This window comes from Gymnodraco acuticeps, unplaced genomic scaffold (assembly GCF_902827175.1).
Source record: "Gymnodraco acuticeps unplaced genomic scaffold, fGymAcu1.1, whole genome shotgun sequence".
Taxonomy (NCBI): domain Eukaryota; kingdom Metazoa; phylum Chordata; class Actinopteri; order Perciformes; family Bathydraconidae; genus Gymnodraco; species Gymnodraco acuticeps.
Window position 1 is genome coordinate 19,709 of NW_022991933.1, and position 19,461 is coordinate 39,169.

At 40.4% G+C, this 19,461-nt stretch overlaps 2 protein-coding genes across 2 annotated transcripts in view; one reads left to right on the forward strand and one right to left on the reverse strand.

Moving 5' to 3' along the window:
• Positions 1-966: 966 nt before the first annotated feature.
• Positions 967-14,526, reverse strand: LOC117535732 (protein FAM122A). Its single transcript, XM_034200260.1, has 10 exons — positions 13,176-14,526; positions 11,804-11,894; positions 11,409-11,487; positions 11,269-11,325; positions 8,532-8,578; positions 8,405-8,459; positions 8,026-8,090; positions 7,852-7,907; positions 7,196-7,280; positions 967-7,001 (listed from the first exon to the last, which is right to left on the reverse strand). The coding sequence occupies exons 2-10, from the start codon at positions 11,890-11,892 to the stop codon at positions 6,884-6,886; spliced, it is 651 nt and encodes a 216-aa protein (XP_034056151.1). The 5' UTR covers positions 11,893-11,894; positions 13,176-14,526; the 3' UTR covers positions 967-6,883.
• Positions 14,527-16,727: 2,201 nt separating this feature from the next.
• LOC117535731 (intersectin-1-like) overlaps positions 16,728-19,461 on the forward strand; it is a 60,163-nt gene continuing 57,429 nt past the window's right edge. The window contains 4 exon segments of the mRNA XM_034200259.1: positions 16,728-16,989; positions 17,499-17,686; positions 18,615-18,700; positions 19,110-19,182. Of these exon segments, the coding sequence (XP_034056150.1) occupies positions 17,507-17,686; positions 18,615-18,700; positions 19,110-19,182 (339 nt within the window). The 5' untranslated portion in view covers positions 16,728-16,989; positions 17,499-17,506.

Here is a 19,461-nt window from a genome sequence, read left to right on the forward strand (position 1 = left end):
CCAGCTTCCACCCCAGCTTCCACTCCAGCTTCCACCCCAGCTCCACCCCAGCTTCCACCCCAGCTTCCACCCCAGCTTCCATCCCAGCTTCCACCCCAGCTTCCACCCAGCTTCCACCCCAGCTCCACCCCAGCTTCCACCCCAGCTTCCACCCCAGCTTCCATCCCAGCTTCCACCCCAGCTTCCACCCAGCTTCCACCCCAGCTTCCACCCCAGCTTCCACCCCAGCCTCCATCCCAGCTCCACCCCAGCTTCCATCCCAGCTCCACCCCAGCCTCCATCCCAGCTCCACCCCAGCTTCCACCCCAGCTTCCATCCCAGCTTCCACCCCAGCTTCCATCCCAGCTTCCACCCCATCTTCCACCCCAGCTTCCACCCCAGCCTCCACCCCAGCTTCCACCCCAGCCTCCACCCCAGCTTCCACCCCAGCTTCCACTCCAGCTTCCATCCCAGCTTCCACCCCAGTTTCCATCCCAGCTCCACCCCAGCTTCCACCCCTGCTTCCACTCCAGCTTCCACCCCAGCTCCACCCCAGCTTCCACCCCAGCTTCCATCCCAGCTTCACCACAGCTCCCACCCCAGCTTCCATCCCAGCTTCCACCCCAGCTTCACCCCAGCTTCCACCCCAGCTTCCATCCCAGCTTCCACCTCAGCTTCCATCCCAGCTTCCACCCCATCTTCCACCCCAGCTTCCACCCCAGCTTCCATCCCAGCTTCCACTCCAGCTTCGATCCCAGCTTCCATCCCAGCTTCCATCCCAGCTTCCACCCCATCTTCCACCCCAGCTTCCACCCCAGCTTCCACCTCAGCTTCCATCCCAGCTTCCACCCCAGCTTCCATCCCAGCTCCACCCCAGCTTCCACACCCCAAGTCCTATTATAGTATTTTGAAAAAGTCACAGTATAAAAAACGTTTTGAAAGTCTGTTCATTAGAATCAGTTTCTGTTCAAAGACAAAAAACACACATTTTCTACGATACAGATTTTCTTTTATTGAGAGTTTTCATATACAATATAATATATATTTATAGTATGTAGATGAATTGTTTTCTGTTAAAAACTAAAAAGTAATTTTGCGTCATCTTTACAGCCGTGGGACCCTCCTAATGAACACTCGAATATAGACTTTTATTTTACAGTTGCATAAAAATACATCCTCTCATTTGTCGAGAATTTGTCCAAAAAGAAATAATATTTACAATTTGAAAAAATACTGTGAATGTTAGACGTGCTTTTATTTCCCTTCTTCTACTTCAGCAGCCCTTTGGTGTTTCTTTAAAGCCGTACCTCACTCCGAAGTTTCCGTTATTTCTCAGCTTTTTAACCTGAACGAATATCTGCTGGTGTCGTGGAAATCAAATCAGAAAATAATTATTTCATATGAACAGTTTTAGGGTCACATGACACACAACGCTTCACAAACGAATACATTTAAAGTGCTTAAAGTTTTCAATTAAAAAATATAATTTTGACTTTTCTTCAAAACAAATTCAAAATGTTGACTTTTTTCAAAGTTTTAACTTTTTTCTAAATTCAGACTTTGTTGAAAATGTAGTCTTTTTCCAAAATGGTATCTTTTTCTTCAATCTTTAGACTTTTTAAAAAACTGTACAGGTGAAGGTCCTACATTCAAAATCTCAATTATATTTAGCAAAATTAGCAAAATGTTGTCAGTTTCACGCAGTTTCTTTAAAGAGATAAAATTCTAGTAATTTATTAATAAAAACAAATGTTTTACATTTTGAAAAAAAGGTCATAATTCAGTTTAATTATTAGAAGTTTAGATAACAGCCAGAGTGATTAGATATATAGATATATATACTTTATTTATCCAAACATTGGGAAATTATTGAAGTGTAATTTGCAAACAAGGTTGTTTATTTTGTGGATTTTTTTTTACATTTTGGGAAGTCCACATCACACCCCAAAAATAAAAGCTATTTTTTTAAGCAAAATCTCTTCAAATAAAAATTGCAGTCTTTATTTAACTGAGAAATATCACCGTATTGTTCTCCGGAGTGAGACATGACTTTAATACTGACAGACGTTGACGGGTCGATGTGAGGAAACATAAAGAGGATAAAACAACAGAAAGCTTTAACATGATGAAGAACAAGAAGCTAACACAAATAAAGCAGCTGTGGACATTTATACACAAATGACTTTTTTTAGGGGTGTTTCAATTTCAGAAATCATCAAGTTATCGTTAAAATACAGAAATCTGTGTGATGGAGGTTTTCAGTGTCGGAGGATGAGACACGATTAATAGGGACTTTTGGAAGAAAACAAAATAAGTAATTATAGTGAGAAATGTGGTCAAAAATAATATCTCAGAAAAGGTGCTTATTGTCTGAAATGTCTAGAAATGACTATTAATGTATTGACATAACTTAGTTTCTTAAAATAATGACAAACCTTTTTCTTTAAAAATATATTTTCTCAATATCTTTTTATACTAGGTCGTAATAGAGAGTTTAAAAGAGAAATAATGATCTGTTAATATTACTTGAAATAGCCAGAATTTCATGATTTGATTTTTTTTTACCTGTCGCTAATTGTTTTCGATCAATCCTTAAACACATTTTTTTGTTGTAAATGACAGAAAATGTGAAAAAACTTGACAATTTTTCCAAAAATAACTTAGCTGAAAACAATGAATTTATTTTTGCTTCGATTAATAACTTTAAACAAATAAGTAATCACTGCAAAAAGGATGCAGATGAATCTTCTGTCAATTGTGTAAATGACTGCAGACCTATTGTTATAAATAAAGTCAGTAAGTAAAACTAAAATATAAAATCACACGTTGTTCAGCCTCAGAAATATTAGATTTCCCCTGAATATTATTAAAAATACAACAGAAATTTGAACCAAAAAAAGGTTAAATAGAATGAGTTTGAAAACCTCCATAACACTGGAAATGTACTTTAAATAAAACACAATTAAAAAGGACAGAAAAGCAAAAACACAGAAAAACATTTATGAATCTTTTTCTACAGATATTTTAAGATTCAGTCGAATAACTTTTGGCTTAAAAACATTCTTTGAATTCAGCCTCACATTTTTCCATCCAGCTACACAGATCCTCTCTTCAAGACGACAGCTTGTGATCGCGTGCAAATAAAAAGTAATAAACAGAAAATCTTCTTAAAGCTACAGTCTGGGAAACCATTTGGCAGCGTGACGTTACCTCGAATCTGTCCTGCTTCAAGTCTCGGTAGTTATGATTTCTAAAGATGGTCGATATTATCAGGAAGAGGATAAGGGCCTCGTGGGTTTTATTAGATCTGACGAAAAGTGATTTTTTTTTTTTTAATTAATATTTTTTCGAAATCTACACTTTTGTTCAAGTGTTAGACTTTTTCCAAAATTCAGTCTTTTTTTTTTTTGAATTCAGACTTTTTTCAAACTTTAGACTTTTTTCAAACTTTAGACTTTTTTTAGAATTCTGAATTTTTCTAAATTTACACTTTGTTCAAATTTTTTGACTTTTTCAAATTCAAACTTTTTTCAATCTTAAGACTTTTTAAAAAAAAAATTGTACAGGTGAAGGTTTTTAGAAAAGATATATCAAAATTCAAAAGCAGTATCAAAGAATTTGAAGCTTGAACTGTAACTTGGAATATTTCCATCTCAAGAACTCTTCACGTAGTTTTTGGACATTATAAAGTTAAACTGAAATATTTTAGACGTCATTTGCCTCTGGCGCAGAACAGACTCGGTAACGAGTGGGGAAATAAAGCAGAGAAGCAGCATCAACAGCAAGATTACAGAACAACAGATTAAAGTGGTGTAACTGTGCAAAGTCGAGAAAATACGATCAGAAAGAAAGGAAGAAGATTTGGAAGGTGATTCTGTTGGAGCAGCTGAATGGATGAAGACACTTCTAATGAACAGCTTATAGAGACTTTATGTACAGACGTATCTCAGACGGGATTATTAACCACTTCCTCTCCGTTAAATCTGACGTTTGAGTCGACTGGAGAGGGGAAGCTCCTCTGAAACATGACCTCATGTTTAGGCACAACGATGAGCGAACGTACAAAACTGTACAAAACTTTGTAAGTGCAAAAGTTGGAAGCAGAAACTACGTTTTGTATTTTCTGAAACTCTGACCTCTGACCCGGCTACATGCATCTGATACTACTTTATTGAAATATTGACCAACAGATTCTTCTTTAATGCAGATTTAGCAGAAAATGAAGAATCTCGAGCTGATTGGTCCTAGAACGAGCTGATAAAGTGGTGCAGGGATGAGTCCGAAACACTTCCTCTTCAATGGTTTTCTGGATGTGGTTTTGTTTGTTATCCGGAAATAAAGTCTGTGATTAACACAAGCTAAAGGTTCATTTCCCACAGAGATTACTTTCCGCAATAATCCAAAATCACAGAGGAATCCCATTGGACCAGGGAGATGATGCCTTCAGGGACCAACACAGAAACATCCCTGCACTTCTCTATTGATATGTACTTCATCAGAAGGATGACTAACTTGAGTTGTAAAACAGTAAATAAAGATATAATGGTGTTTTCTTCTAACCATTTATGTCTTTAAACAATCAGAATACCTTAATTGGTGATGAACAGACGCTCAGAATGAAAGGGTAAAGATGGAGCGTCCTGCAGATTCAATAAGTTCAATCGAACCATGCAGGCTGAAGGGAAGTGAGCATCAGCTGCTCTATCAATATTCACATATAGATACACTATTAACAAACAGACGTCTACTGACCGGGAGCATCAACCTGCTCCTCAAACTCTGGACAAAAACGTCTTTCAAGTTTCTACAAACACAAGACTTCAGTCTGAGCGACAACAGACAAGATCTTCTTTAAAACACGACGTCGTTAATGACTGAAACTGTTCACGTTTAATCTGGTTTGGACTTCCAGAAAATACCAACAACCGGTGTTGGCCTTTAGCGAAACCTTTTCATATGGTGTTTGGGTTGGATCTAGGGATGTCACGAGAACTTATACTCGATACCAAGTCGAAACCAAAATCCTGAACACTTGACGGTACTGGTTTTTCTAAAGTAGTGTAAGTATTGTAGCTTCCTGTAGTATCGTGAGGACTCAAGACTAACAGCATCCTGGGGATAATGAGTTTACTGCGTCCCAAACTCATCTATTGACGGAAACAATACTACATTTTCAACTACGAATCCATGTTCAAATCGGCAAGAAGGTAGCTAATGTTAGCAGTTAGTATCATGGTGCATTCAAGATCTATTCAGTAAGAAAGATTATTGGGAGAAGGTCAATTATAACCTTTTTTCAGAATTCAGGTCGAATCCAATATCCTAAAAAGTTGATGATACTGGTTTTTCGACAGTATCGCAAGTACCGTAGTTCCTGGTGGTGCCATGACATTTTCAGACTAACGGCATCCGGGGGACGATAGAAAAGTAGTTTGGGACGCAGTAAACTCACTATTTACGGAGATAATGCTACATTTTGAACAACGAATCCATGTTCAAATCGGCAAGAAGGTAGTTAAGGTTAGCAGTTAGCCGTTAGCAGTCGAAGGAGTGAATTGCACGATGATGCGTTCATGCTCTGGTAAGTAAAAATTAATGTGGGGAGAACGTAGATTATAACGTTATCATGATGTCTCCGCTGTAGTCCTGTAAATGTAGTTTTTGGTGAGAAACTTGAGTAAATTCAGATGTTTTCACAGAAGAATAAAATTGAAATTTTAGCGAATTATGACCCTAACCGAAACCAGTAGGCTAACGTTTACGGTAGTCTTTGTTAATGAATTGTTAACGTGAAACCGTTACTGGTATCGACTGTACATTTCTTTCTCGTGACATCCCTAGTTGGGAATAAGATGCCTTTTACTTTGCTTTATTGGATATTCGGCTTTTTGGAGGTTTAGTTATTTGTTTTGTTGATGAAAGACGCTAAATTCTTCATCTTCAGCTATAAACTCCTTGAAACCTTATGGTAGTTTTACGATGCACAAAAAGTGCGTAACCCTGGTTCGCTGAGTGGTTTAAGTGCTGATAAAGTCCAGATCCATCAGACTTTCAACTTCAAGACCAAATAAACCAGAGGACTTCTACTTCTTCCTGATAACGGACTTGATTTCCAACGACTCCAGGACCAAAAGCTGAGAACCGGCTGAACCAAATGTTCCTGAAGAGCCTCGAAAACATTCCTCGTCACCGGTTTGATTTTGTCTTGATTACAACTCAAGACCTTATTAAAAGTTCATCAAAACCTCTGAAGAATAAAGACGATCTGGAGCTTCATCCACTCGAGAATTGGACCTGAGCTGCAGGAATGAGTCAGCATTTCCTCACTTCCTGTCCCCTGGTCTGGAGCTCTATGGTTTTCTGGGCTAAAAATCATAATCCAAAATCACATGGAGATATCCCATTGGACCAGGGAGATTGCTACCTTCAGGGACCAACACAGAAATATGATTTTAACCTCTAAAACTCCTTCGAAATCTGCAGTTTTTGAGACGTTTGTGTGCTTGGTTGTTTCTTGAACGCTTCTTGAGTTAAACTTCTCAAATCAGAATCTCGTTAAGACACAACCCGTGTGTCCTCAAGACTCCCGAACAGTTTTCTTCCGTGATCTCCCGATGCTGTTGCTGATGATGAATCCTTTGTACAATATTTATCATTTGAGGTTCGACCTACGAGCCACGTACGACGAACCTCACAAGGAAGTCTGATGCTTCAGAGCTGCAGGAAAAACATCCAGAGATCCAAAACAGACACTTCCAATGAAGTCATAAACCAGGCTGATCAGTACTTCCTGTCGTCGCAGGAAGAGGCGTGATTACAGGAATAAGGTGCGATGGGGAGTCGATGTTCCTCCGGGGGTTTTGGAGCTGCTGGTCAGGACTTTGGGTGAGGATTATGAGGTGGTTTAGTGTCCTGGGTGGTGATGGGAGGTGAAGGGGGTGAAGGAGGGGGGAGGAGAGAGAGACAGAGGGCTGGACTGAGGACTGACTGCAGTGGGGGAGTCGACCACCGACTGAGAGACACTGTGGGAGGAAGAGAGGCGGGTAAAACATCATTATTTCACACGAATATACACAAAAATCACTTTATTAAATACTGGTTTAATTGGGTCTGTATCAGTAGGTCTCTTTGCTGTAACCATGTAAGTAAGTGGGCGTGGTCTCATGTATTTATATTTGGATAAACTAATGCTGACATTGTGTCTGAGGACACTCACCTGACGGTGTAGCTGCTGCGGTGGGGGGGGTCCGATACTCCGGCGACAAAAAGCTTCTTCGGGGGTCCGTCAGACTCGACTCCTCCTGAGAAACAACCAGGTTTACAAATATATAAAATATCTATAACTTCAAGAGGGGAGAAGCACGCTTAAGGTGGGTTCAGACAAAATCACGTGACTCTGTGTCCAACGTCCTTTAATCAAATCTCAGTTGCCCTACACAGCATTTTAGGGTCTTCTAAGTCTTTGTTTTGGTTTTAACTGGAACAAAGTATCTGTCTCTAAGAAACCAAACACAGAGCAACAAGAGAGAATATTGAGTAACTAAGCAACTAAAAAGTTCCACATCTCAACAGATAATGTGATGTAAAACACACACACACACACACACACACACACACACACACACACACACACACACACACACACACACACACACACACACACACACACACACACACACACACACACACACACACACACACACACACACACACACACACACAACACACACACACACACACACACACACACACACACACACACACACACACACACACACACACACACACACACACACACACACACACACACACACACACACACACACACACACACACACACACACACACACACACACACACACACACACACACCTTTCCTCTTGAGTGGAGTTAGTGCCGGGACTCTCACAGTTGCACTGACTGCTGGTCTGTTGGAGAATACACACAAATGTAAGCGTCCACTAAAAAAACAGAGTGAGTGTGTGTGTGTGTGTGTGTGTGTGTGCGTGTGTGTGTGTGTGTGCGTGCGTGTGTGTGTGTGTGTACCTGAACCTCCTGGTGGGAGAAGGGGAGGAGTTTGGCGTGACGCCGCTGTCCTGCGACTGGAACCACTGAAGAAGAAAAAGCCAAAATCAGTCTTATCTTCTAATATTATATTTATTAAAAAAGCATCAGATCTGGATTCAGTCTGTCTTTGATGTCCGGAGTAGATATTGTAGATATTGTAGATATTGTAGATATTGCAATACATTTTATTATATATATTTCAGTCGCAATACAAGTAATGGTTTGATATGAAACAGATTATCAAAGAAAACACTGGATTCCTTTGTTTACTTTTACTCCCGCTTCTATTGGCTAACGCTCTAACAAACTGTACGTGAAGTTTTACTGAGAGTGTGTGTAAATGAAAGTAAACGCTCACCACTGAGGCGTGGTCGTGCCACTGACTGACGGGAGCTGGGATCAGACTGGAAGCACTGGGAGAGAAGATGGTAATTAAATACCGTTTTTTAAGGTTCATTTAAAATGTAAATATCCGACTGCGTTACCTCCGTCTCTGCAGACTTCCTCTGAGCGCCGCCTCCATGTTCTCCTCCTGCAGAAACACAGCTGTTACTGTTAATCATCGCTGTTTCTACAACAAGGTGGAGGAGAGCTCTCTCCTGTCAGACTGAGATAGATAACTACAGCTCAGACTGAGAGGCTCTGATAACTACAGCTCAGACTGAGAGAGATAACGACAGCTCAGACTGAGAGGCTCTGATAACTACAGCTCAGACTGAGAGAGATAACTACAGCTCAGACGGAGAGGCTCTGATAACTACAGCTCAGACTGAGAGAGATAACTACAGCTCAGACTGAGAGGCTCTGATAGCTACAGCTCAGACTGAGAGGCTCAAATAACTACAGCTCAGACTGAGAGGCTCTGATAACTGCAGCTCAGACTGAGAGGCTCTGATAGCTACAGCTCAGACTGAGAGGCGATGATAACTACAGCTCAGACTGAGAGGCTCTGATAACTCCAGCTCAGACTGAGAGGCTCTGATAGCTACAGCTCAGACCGAGAGGCTCTGATAACTACAGCTCAGACTGAGAGGCTCTGATAACTACAGCTCAGACTGAGAGACGATGATAACTACAGCTCAGACTGAGAGAGATAACTACAGCTCAGACTGAGAGGCCCTGATAACTACAGCTTAGACTGAGAGGCGATGATAACTACAGCTCAGACTGAGAGAGATAACTACAGCTCAGACTGAGAGGCTCAGATAACTACAGCTCAGACTAAGAGGCGATGATAACTGCAGCTCAGACTGAGAGGCTCTGATAGCTACAGCTCAGACCGAGAGGCTCTGATAACTACAGCTCAGACCGAGAGGCTCTGATAGCTACAGCTCAGACTAAGAGGCTTTGATAACTACAGCTCAGACTGAGAGGCTGATAACTACAGCTCAGACTGAGAGAGATAACTAGAGCTCAGACTGAGAGGCTCTGATAACTGCAGCTCAGACTGAGAGGCTCTGATAACTACAGCTCACACTGAGAGGCTCTGATAGCTACAGTTCAGACTGAGAGGCTCTGATAACTACAGCTCAGACTGAGAGAGATAACTACAGCTCAGACTGAGAGGCTCTGATAACTACAGCTCAGACTGAGCGGCTCTGATAACTACAGCTCAGACTGAGAGGCTCTGATAACTACAGCTCAGACTGAGAGGCTCTGATAACTACAGCTCAGACTGAGAGAGATAACTACAGCTCAGACTGAGAGGCTCTGATAACTACAGCTCAGACTGAGAGGCTCTGATAACTACAGCTCAGACTGAGAGAGATAACTACAGCTCAGACTGAGAGGCTCTGATAACTACAGCTCAGACTGAGAGGCTCTGATAACTACAGCTCAGACTGAGAGGCGATGATAACTACAGCTCAGACTGAGAGGCGATGATAACTACAGCTCAGACTGAGAGAGATAACTACAGCTCAGACTGAGAGGCCCTGATAACTACAGCTTAGACTGAGAGGCGATGATAACTACAGCTCAGACTGAGAGAGATAACTACAGCTCAGACTGAGAGGCTCTGATAACTACAGCTCAGACTGAGAGGCTCAGATAACTACAGCTCAGACTAAGAGGCGATGATAACTGCAGCTCAGACTGAGAGGTTCTGATAGCTACAGCTCAGACCGAGAGGCTCTGATAACTACAGCTCAGACTGAGAGAGATGACTACAACTCAGACTGAGAGGCTCTGATAACTACAGCTCAGACTGAGAGAGATGACTACAGCTCAGACTGAGAGGCTCTGATAACTACAGCTCAGACTGAGAGAGATAACTACAGCTCAGACTGAGAGGCTCTGATAACTACAGCTCAGACTGAGAGGCTCTGATAACTACAGCTCAGACTGAGAGGCTCTGATAACTACAGCTCAGACTGAGAGGCTCTGATAACTACAGCTCAGTGAGGTAAAAGACTGAGTGTTTAGACAGTTAACTTTAGTCTAGGTTATCTCAGTGGGTCTCAAACGGTTTGGTCACAATTTATGTAAACAAGTATTTCCGAGGAACACCTTTATATGATCATTATAGGATACTAAAAAAATAAGGGAATAAATGAAAAACAGGTTTGAAATACTATATGACAGTAAAACAAGAATACAGTTTGAAAGGGGAGTGATTTGTAAAATATCCATAAAGAAAAAGTAAATCTGTTAACAGTTCTGTTTCATCTGGTGCTGAGAGATGTTTCCATAGATCTCTCATGTTGCTCTCAAAGTGCAGCAGATTGATGCTTTCAACTTAACTTTAACACTTAACTAACTAACACTTAAAACATGTTCACATGGATAGGATACTCAATACATTAGCACACTTTTTATGTCGTAAACTATGTCCATATGTTTCTGTTTTGGTGGTCGTGCAACAACCGTGCATGTATGCGCGAGTCATAGGCGCTTATAGAAAGACTGCACCCCTGCAATGTGTGTGAAAGACAAGAGACTTGACTGCATGTTTTGAAATTGAAGTTGCGTTGGTGTTTGTGTGTTGGTTGTTGACGGCAGTGTGTGCCCCCCCCCCGTGGTAAATGATTGGACTTGTTCTCGAGCCGACATTCAATTTGTTCTATAGCCGACCCCGGTCCTCCAGGCCAGGGATGAGGAACGTCAATTATCTTTAATAGATCACTGCACAGGTGAGTGGGAATTTCATTTGAATTGTGTTAATTAGAGATTAGTCCCAGCATCATATTTAAAAGAGTAGAAGAAGAAGAGTGGACTCCTCACCTGCCTCTTGAGGTCGAGTCTGTCTCCAGTCAGAGAGAACGGAGAGAGAGGGACGAGCTGCAGGACCAACAGACACTCAACTATCATATAATAATATAATATATAATATAAAATATAAAGGTTATTACAGTAGCTCTGACCTGTGAGCTGGGGTTTATTGAAACGCTGCTGCGTCGATACCGAGCCGACGACACCGGGCTGAACACCGTCATCCCGTCACTGAGAAAGCATGAATACAGATTTATAATAACATAGAGAGAGACACACAATCAAATATACAGAAAGATATCTACAACCATGCACCATCTTTTTATGCTGCTTCAAACACAAACATGTCCAAAATTGGGATCAATAAAGTACTTCTTATCTTATCTTATTACAGGATTATTTTTGAGACAATACATCGTTTTCTTTTGCAATAAAACCATTTTATATTGCAATTGTTCTCTTTAAAACAACTTACAATATCATTTATTTTACATTACTTTTTAAACATATATGTGTCGCGTGGCTCTCTGTAAGCAGTACCACCGACCTGACACTGGTGATCATGGGGGCGCTGTTCGACCTGCGCAGAGCCCCGCCAGCTGCGCCTGCGCACTGGTCCACTTCCATCCGCTCCATCCCTTTAATGTGAAAAAAAGATGTGGAATTAGTCATTTGTTTATTTAAGCTTAAAATATTTCATCCACACATGTCGCTTCCTCAAAATGCCTCCAGAATTAATGTTTTTTTGAATAACCTGGAACTCTACTCAGTTTTTTGTTCATAATGCCTTCAGTTGGAATTAATGTCATGAACTCTGATGTGATGTGGACACAAGAGGATTAGGGCAACATGTGATAACAAATATATAGGAGGTGACTAAAGGTGATTTTATTTGTTGGTTATTCAGAGATTGAAAGGTGGGGTAGGTAAGTTTGAGAAACCGGCTCGAGATACACTTGTTGTTATATTCCATGGAATGCTCTGAACATCCCGATAGCAATGAATATCTGAAGTGCTTTGAAGCCGTGGCGCTGTAGAAAGCTCGACCAATCATCTGAGCCGGCTAAAGTAACTGGATGGCCTACCTGCCTGTCAGCCTTCCATCGGCACAAACTCATCTCTGCCCTCATTGGTCATGTGCGCGTTCGTGTGTGTTGGAGGAGGGGCTCTGGAAGGAAGTGGCAGATTTTTTCCGGCTGTGTATTTTCAAATTCTAGCGCACTCGAGCTGGTTTCTCCAAAATTACCTCCCCCACCTTTAATTCAGTCGTCAAAAATGTTTGGGATGTTACCAAAAGTATACAAAACAATAATTGTGAATAATGACTTTAATCTCAGAATCTCAGTCAGGTTTCTGAGATTTTTTACACAAAAAAACAAGATCTGAAAAACTAAAATATATTTTTTAAATATTATTATTCATAGAGAAACAAAAAATACTCCAAGATTGTTTTTATCACTTTTATCACAATCTCAGAACCCTGACTGTTTCCCCAGAATTCAAAGATTAAAGTCAGATCTCAATTTATTTGTTAGACTTTTTGTCACATCCCAAAACAGTTTTCTCATATGTCCCTAACACTCTTCCGTAGATGTGCCTTTTTTGTAACAATTGTTCAATAAAGTTGAGGTTGAGTTATTTTTCCTGTCAGATTTCTGAGATTATCACAGAAAAAAATACAATATATCTTAAAAAAAATGTCTCTATAAAACTCTGAGAAAAATAAATACAATTCTAAGATTATAATTTATTTTTAAAAATCACTTTTCTAACTCCCCCAAAACTATGCGAAAACTCAACTTCAACCTCTGTTCACATCCCAACACATGTTTCCTCATATGGCCCTAACACTCTTCCGTAGGTTTTTCTGATGCATTTGAAAAAAACAGTTAATAAAGTTGAGGGAAAAAAAGAGAAACCTCGCTCCGCAGGCCCCGGCGGAGGCAGTTTCTTCTGCCGGCCTCCGAGCCCTCTGAGGCGGCGTCGAAGCTCAACTCAAGCCCGGTGGATGGAGCCCGACCCGCAGGCCTCTCAGTCCGCAGACCCAGAGTCCGGATCACCGAGCCTTTTCTCCCGCAGGAAAACACCCTTACTCCTCTCCCAGTTTCATGTAGAAAAAGTATTTAAAACGCATTAAGGAGTCCGAGCTGACACTTCCAGCCGCACAGCTGACGTGACTTAGCTGTGGAGCTAACTTGTAAAAAAAAAAAAACCCTCCAGAAAACCCCACAGCAGCTGCCCGAAAACACGCAGCCTGAGCCGGGCAGCAGTCCTCCGGGAGAGTGGGTCTCGCGATCCCCCCGAAAAACAACCGAGAAAAAAGCCCCCAAAAACCCGGATTATCAACACTTTAAAGGTTTTCCCAACATAGTCCTTCACAACATAGAGGTAGTTCTGCTACTGTGGAAACAGCGATGCCCGCCGGGCACACCTGGTACTGCAGCGCATAGAAGAGCGTTTACTCTATAGTGTGCTCAGCAGCTACAGTGCAGATATGTCAATGAAAAACTGAAGTCCTCCTCCAACAGAGCAAGATGAATATATATTTAGGACATAAAACAAATAAAATAGTGCAAGAGAATGTTTTGAGATGTGCAAATTAATACACATATAATATAAATATTGCAAGAAGAGTCTATATACAAGTACATGGAATATGATATATTAGGTAAATAATTAGCAAGATGACAAACAGATGTTCTTTAAAACGTTCAGGTGCTTATAGTCTCATGGGCTGTGGAATAAAACTGTCCCTGAGTTTGTGGAGTATTAACTAATAAGAAGCCTAATCTATTTACTGGTGAAGTTATCATACCTCTATGTAATTAAATCATTTCTAAACATGTTGTAGTGTTTATTATTCTACATAATCTATTATTATTCATTATATTATATTAGTAATCATGACAGATGGACCAGAAACCAATTATTAAACACTGAAAATGATTTACAAACCAATAATTAATACAAGTAGAGTTTATTTTATCATTTGGGTGTGTAGCATTAAAAACAAGTGTTATCATAAGAGACTTTGTAAATATATAAATAAACTATTGTTAAATAAATATATTTACTGTTTACCCCCTTATCCATAGACATGGCAGTGCTTTTAAATAAGGGTTTATATTGTGTGTATTTGAGTTTACAGTCGGTGGCTTTAACGGTGCGTCCACACGGCAGCGCTTGCCGGTGGGCGTGTCTGGCGTGCGACCAACAACCAATGACATTAATGTCCCGCCCCGGACACACAAGCACGCGGTTTAATTGGCTAGAGCTTGTACTGGCATATGATTTGATTGGCTGGCGCTTCCGTCGAAGCTTGAAAAGTTGAACTTTTCTCAACTTTCGAAGCGAGCAACTGAGGCAAAGCGACGCGACCACAATGCAGTTCGGTAAAGCGTGACGTCACCCCGTTCACGGCCCGTCCACACAGCGGCGTGCGTTGACGCTTGGAGGTGGGCGTATCTGACGCTTGGGGATTTTTTGCGAGCAACGCGACCAACAACCAATCACATGAATCTCCCGCCCCGACATACAAAGCAATAGCAATGTTAAAACGAAGTAAATATAAAATCTAAATCTAAACTGGATATAAACTCCCCAAACAGAAGAAAACCTACCAGTTTCACCCACTGACTCTGCCACCTCCCTCCATGCCTCGCTCCTCCGGTTTGTATCCCGGTAGATCAACAGAGACTGATCATACAGCACCGGGTGATTCACTACCGCTATAATGAATTTTCCCTCAATTTTTTTGAATATGAGGAAATGACCTGCGTAGTCTCTCCCAGCATACACGCGGTTTGATTGGCTAGCGCTTGTACTGGCAGATTTGCATAAACGGGATTTCATTGGCTGACGCTTCTGCCGAGGCGCCAAAAGTTGAACATTGCTCAACTTTTGAAGCCAGCAACGCTCCACGTCGCTTCCCACAATGCAGTTCGGCTAAAAGTGACGTCACCCCATTCAAAGTGAATGGGCAGCAGCGTTGGAAGCTTCAACGCACGCCGCTGGTTTTAAATGTGCGATAGAAAGAAAGTTGGATGTGATTGATTCATATTTTACAAAGCACTTTTCTGTATACATTTTATGGAAGCTGTGGGATAATAACCAGTTAAAGGTGAATTAAAATGAACTTAATCGGCTGGTGTTATAGAAGGAATTTGTCCTAAAAAAACAGTTTCAGTAAAATGTAAAAATACTTATATAAACAATTGTTCACTTCTCAAATCAAGAGTTTGCCAAAAATAATGATTAGGTTTTAGTTTGAAAGTTACATTTGTTTAAAGTTACATGAACACACACACACACACACACACACACACACACACACACACACACACACACACACACAGACACAGACACACACAGACACACAGACACACACACAGACAGACAGACAGACAGACAGACAGACAGACAGACAGACAGACAGACAGACAGACAGACAGACAGACAGACAGACAGACAGACAGACAGACAGACAGACAGACAGACAGACAGACAGACAGACAGACAGACACACACACACACACACACACACACACACACACACACACACACACACACACACACACACACACACTTCAGAAATGGTTTTGATTATACAGTGACTCAACTTAAAGTAGCACACACTGTTATATCTGTATATTAAAGGAGTTCTTTGTTGTTGTGACACTAAACCCTAAACTGCTGTTCTCAGGATCCCAAAACCCTCCATCTGCTTTGAATCGTCATCTCCAAAAAATTGTGAAACTGGACACCAAGTCTCCGTTAACCCTTCACTGCCTGTCCACTAAAACACACAGACACAAACCAACATGGAGAAAAATAATACAAAATAAACATTATTTTCAGAAATGATTTTGTTCATGAAGAAGTTTCTGTGATTTTCTAAAAGGACAACAACAAAAAATGCAAAAAAAACCGTTCTGTATGATCGAGATAATAACACAGAATATTCAATAATGGTCTGAATTGTATCCATTTAAATTACACAATGTCCCTGTCATTAAGTCTTTATTTAACAAAACTATGTATTGTCATTATTTCAAGATATTAAGACATCGTTTTAAGATTTTAACTAATTATTTTCTGATATAGAGGTATTTGGACAATATTTTGAGATATTAAGTTATTCTGATTACATACTAAGTCATTATTTTGAGAGTATCAGTTTTTTACTCTTTATTTTGAGATTTTACGTCATTATTTCAGGATATAAAGTTATTTTTTAGAGATATTACGGTATTATTTTGAGATATTGTGTCAATATCTTTTTTTTAAAACATACTTTTTTATTATTAATTAATTCAACATTGTTACACTTGATATTTTTTCCACTTTTTAATAATATTGGCAGGAGTGGTCTTCCATACCGGCTCCCCTTCCCGGTGCTGCCCAGTTTTCTTACCCGATTTGAAGCTCCGTCACTCGGGGAGAGAAGAGGTTAAAGAGGGGGTGGAGGAAGGGGGAGGAAGGGGGAGGAAGAGGAAGAAGGTCCGGCCTCCTTCACACGGAGTTTAACTTCTTTAAAACAACTTTAACTCACTTTTTATTTCATGTTAAAATTAAACCTCCGCGAATATTTCCAGGCAGCGGTGAGCGCCAGGCAGCGAGGCCGGCGAAGGGACGCTATTCCCGGGGAGAAAAACAGCGATATGTCGGGGGGGATCCAGGCCGAGTGGATGTGACTGAGAGGTGGGGAAAACCCTCCGAGACTCCCCGCTCCTGGTAAACAACATGCGGGGGGAATTTAACCACTTTAACCAGAGTTTAAAAAGCTCCTGTTTTTAAGTTTAAAGAAGTTTGAGACCAGATCTGAGATGTGTGTTGATGCAGCTGTTAACAACAGGAAAACAGACTTAACATATTAGAAACAAGTAGAGAAATAGTCACTTGAAAATCTAAGAAACTAGTGATTATTATGCATTTTCTTGGCTTTAAAAAAAATTACTTTATTAAAGTATCTCTGACAATAGAAAAATAAAGTAATATGTACACACTGGTTAGTTTATATAACACGAGTGTTACATTATTTTATGTGAAATAGCATTTGACTTTAAGTTCTGACAGAATGGGATAAAAAAAATGGGCTCTGTTGTGATTGGTTCACCGCTTAGTGATGTCCCGCCCCTAAGCCTATCATGCACAATGTGTTGGAGCGCTAGCCAATAGGAGCGTGAGAGTTACACAGTGATGTCACTATGTTCTTGTTTAAGATTTTTTGTTCTCGTTTCCAGAGAGGAGAATGGAGGGAGAGAAAGAGACGGCGGAGGAGAAGGAGGAAGAAGAGGAAGAGGAGGAAGAAGATCTTCATCATATCGCAGCAATATCCATAGACAACCAGGAACTTCCCATCATGCACTGGGAGGATTTGAGCCAGCGAATAGCAGAGCTGGAGCAGCAGGAGAGGAGCGAGAGGTCAAAGGTCAGTGACCACGATCGCGAGTACGCTTGTTTCGTAGCACATGTCTTCCGAGCGTCTTGCTTCAGAAGCGAGGCAAGAATCCTTCCTGGCATTCGGAAAACAAAGAGTGGAACAGGTTAGCAAGTGTGCAGGTGTGCGTCATATGAGAGGCCCCGCCTCTTACATTTTCCGCCACAGATTTGGGGAAATTGGTCCGTGCGCAAAGCATTGTGGGGATTTGAAGACCGCGGAGTCTACACAAGACTCCGCCAGGCTCGGTAAAATTCCAAGCATGCTGGAACAGTCCTTCGGCGCCACTCGATGACGTAGTATGCTTGAAATAGTGGCTCTGGAGCAGCTTTACTCGACATTGAGAAACACCCAGGGTTTCTGTTAGTGGTGTTAAATCTCTAAAGACTACATTTCCCACAATGCTCGGTGTCCTCAAAGACGACTTCCTGTCAGCGTTGCTTATTGAAAATGCAATGTCTGGAACGTCATGCATATTTAAGTTTTAGCATGAATTCCCCATCGCTCTGATTCACTATTAAGCGCAGCAGAGGATCATGGGTAATGTAGTTTTTATAGCTGTTTCGCCAGACAGAGAAAAACTGATTTGAGTTCATTATTGGAGGATATTTTTAATATTGAATATTTTAATGTGATTAAATTGTCTTTACGTCTATGATTATAAAATATTAAAAGTGGACAGGACTTTATAAATATTCACTTCTTCCTCCTTTTTCTACATTACATATCTTATTATGTTGTTAATCCAGGTGTTCTTGTTTTGTTTTATTATTAATATTCTGTATTTATTTAATTTTACACAGACTAAATAAAACATATAATCTAAATTGAGTGTTTTCACAATATGTTTCATATTTTTCTTCCTAATATTGTAATAAATCAATTAAATGATAATGTTGTTATTGTTGTTTACCTGCAGAGGCCGGAGGAGGGCGAGTGGAGAGACGTTTGGGAGGAAGACGAGGAAGACTTAAGGAAGTGCCGCGTCGCTGTCGTGTCGTCACGGTAACACAACAACAACAACAACAATATATTTTAATTAATTTATATTTTATTCTTTTAATCATATTTTTATTTTCATTTATTCTACAAGGATTTCCAGGAAGATAAAAGTAATATTAACGTTTAAATACTTGAAATAACTTGTTTTGTTATTATTAATAACCTTTGTTTTTATTCCTTAAAATGTATTATAATAATAATACATTTGTGAATTTATTTCAACATAACTACATTTTGTAGTTTCAAAAACTACAGAAAAAGAAGAATAAATAAAATCATTTAGAAATTTAGGAGAATATTAAAAAAATGGAAATTAATTTCTCTGCTAGTAATAATAATAATAATAATAATAATATTAGAGGATGACGATAATAGATAATAATATTAGTCCTTGTTTGTTTCCTGTTTACAGATTTCAGCACCACAAAAACCTGCAGCTGTGCTTCGTCAACAACAGCGACAGCGAGGAGGACGAGGAGAAAGAGGTGATTATACAACACATATTTTAGAAAGATGCAGGAACATCAGGCTGGTCTGCAGCGACGCTTTTCCATTAGAGCTTTAAAGGCGTCTGTAAAACTACAGATAACAAATGAGACTTTAATCTGGCATTGTTTTAAACGTCCTAATAATACCTTAAAGCAGAGATCGTACCCATTACCGCTTTGGGGGTTTAATAACTGTCTGCCTCTATGTAAGTTCAGGCATTACGTTTTCGTGTTTCCTTACGTCTCATATCTGTGAATATCTCAGAACGGGCATTT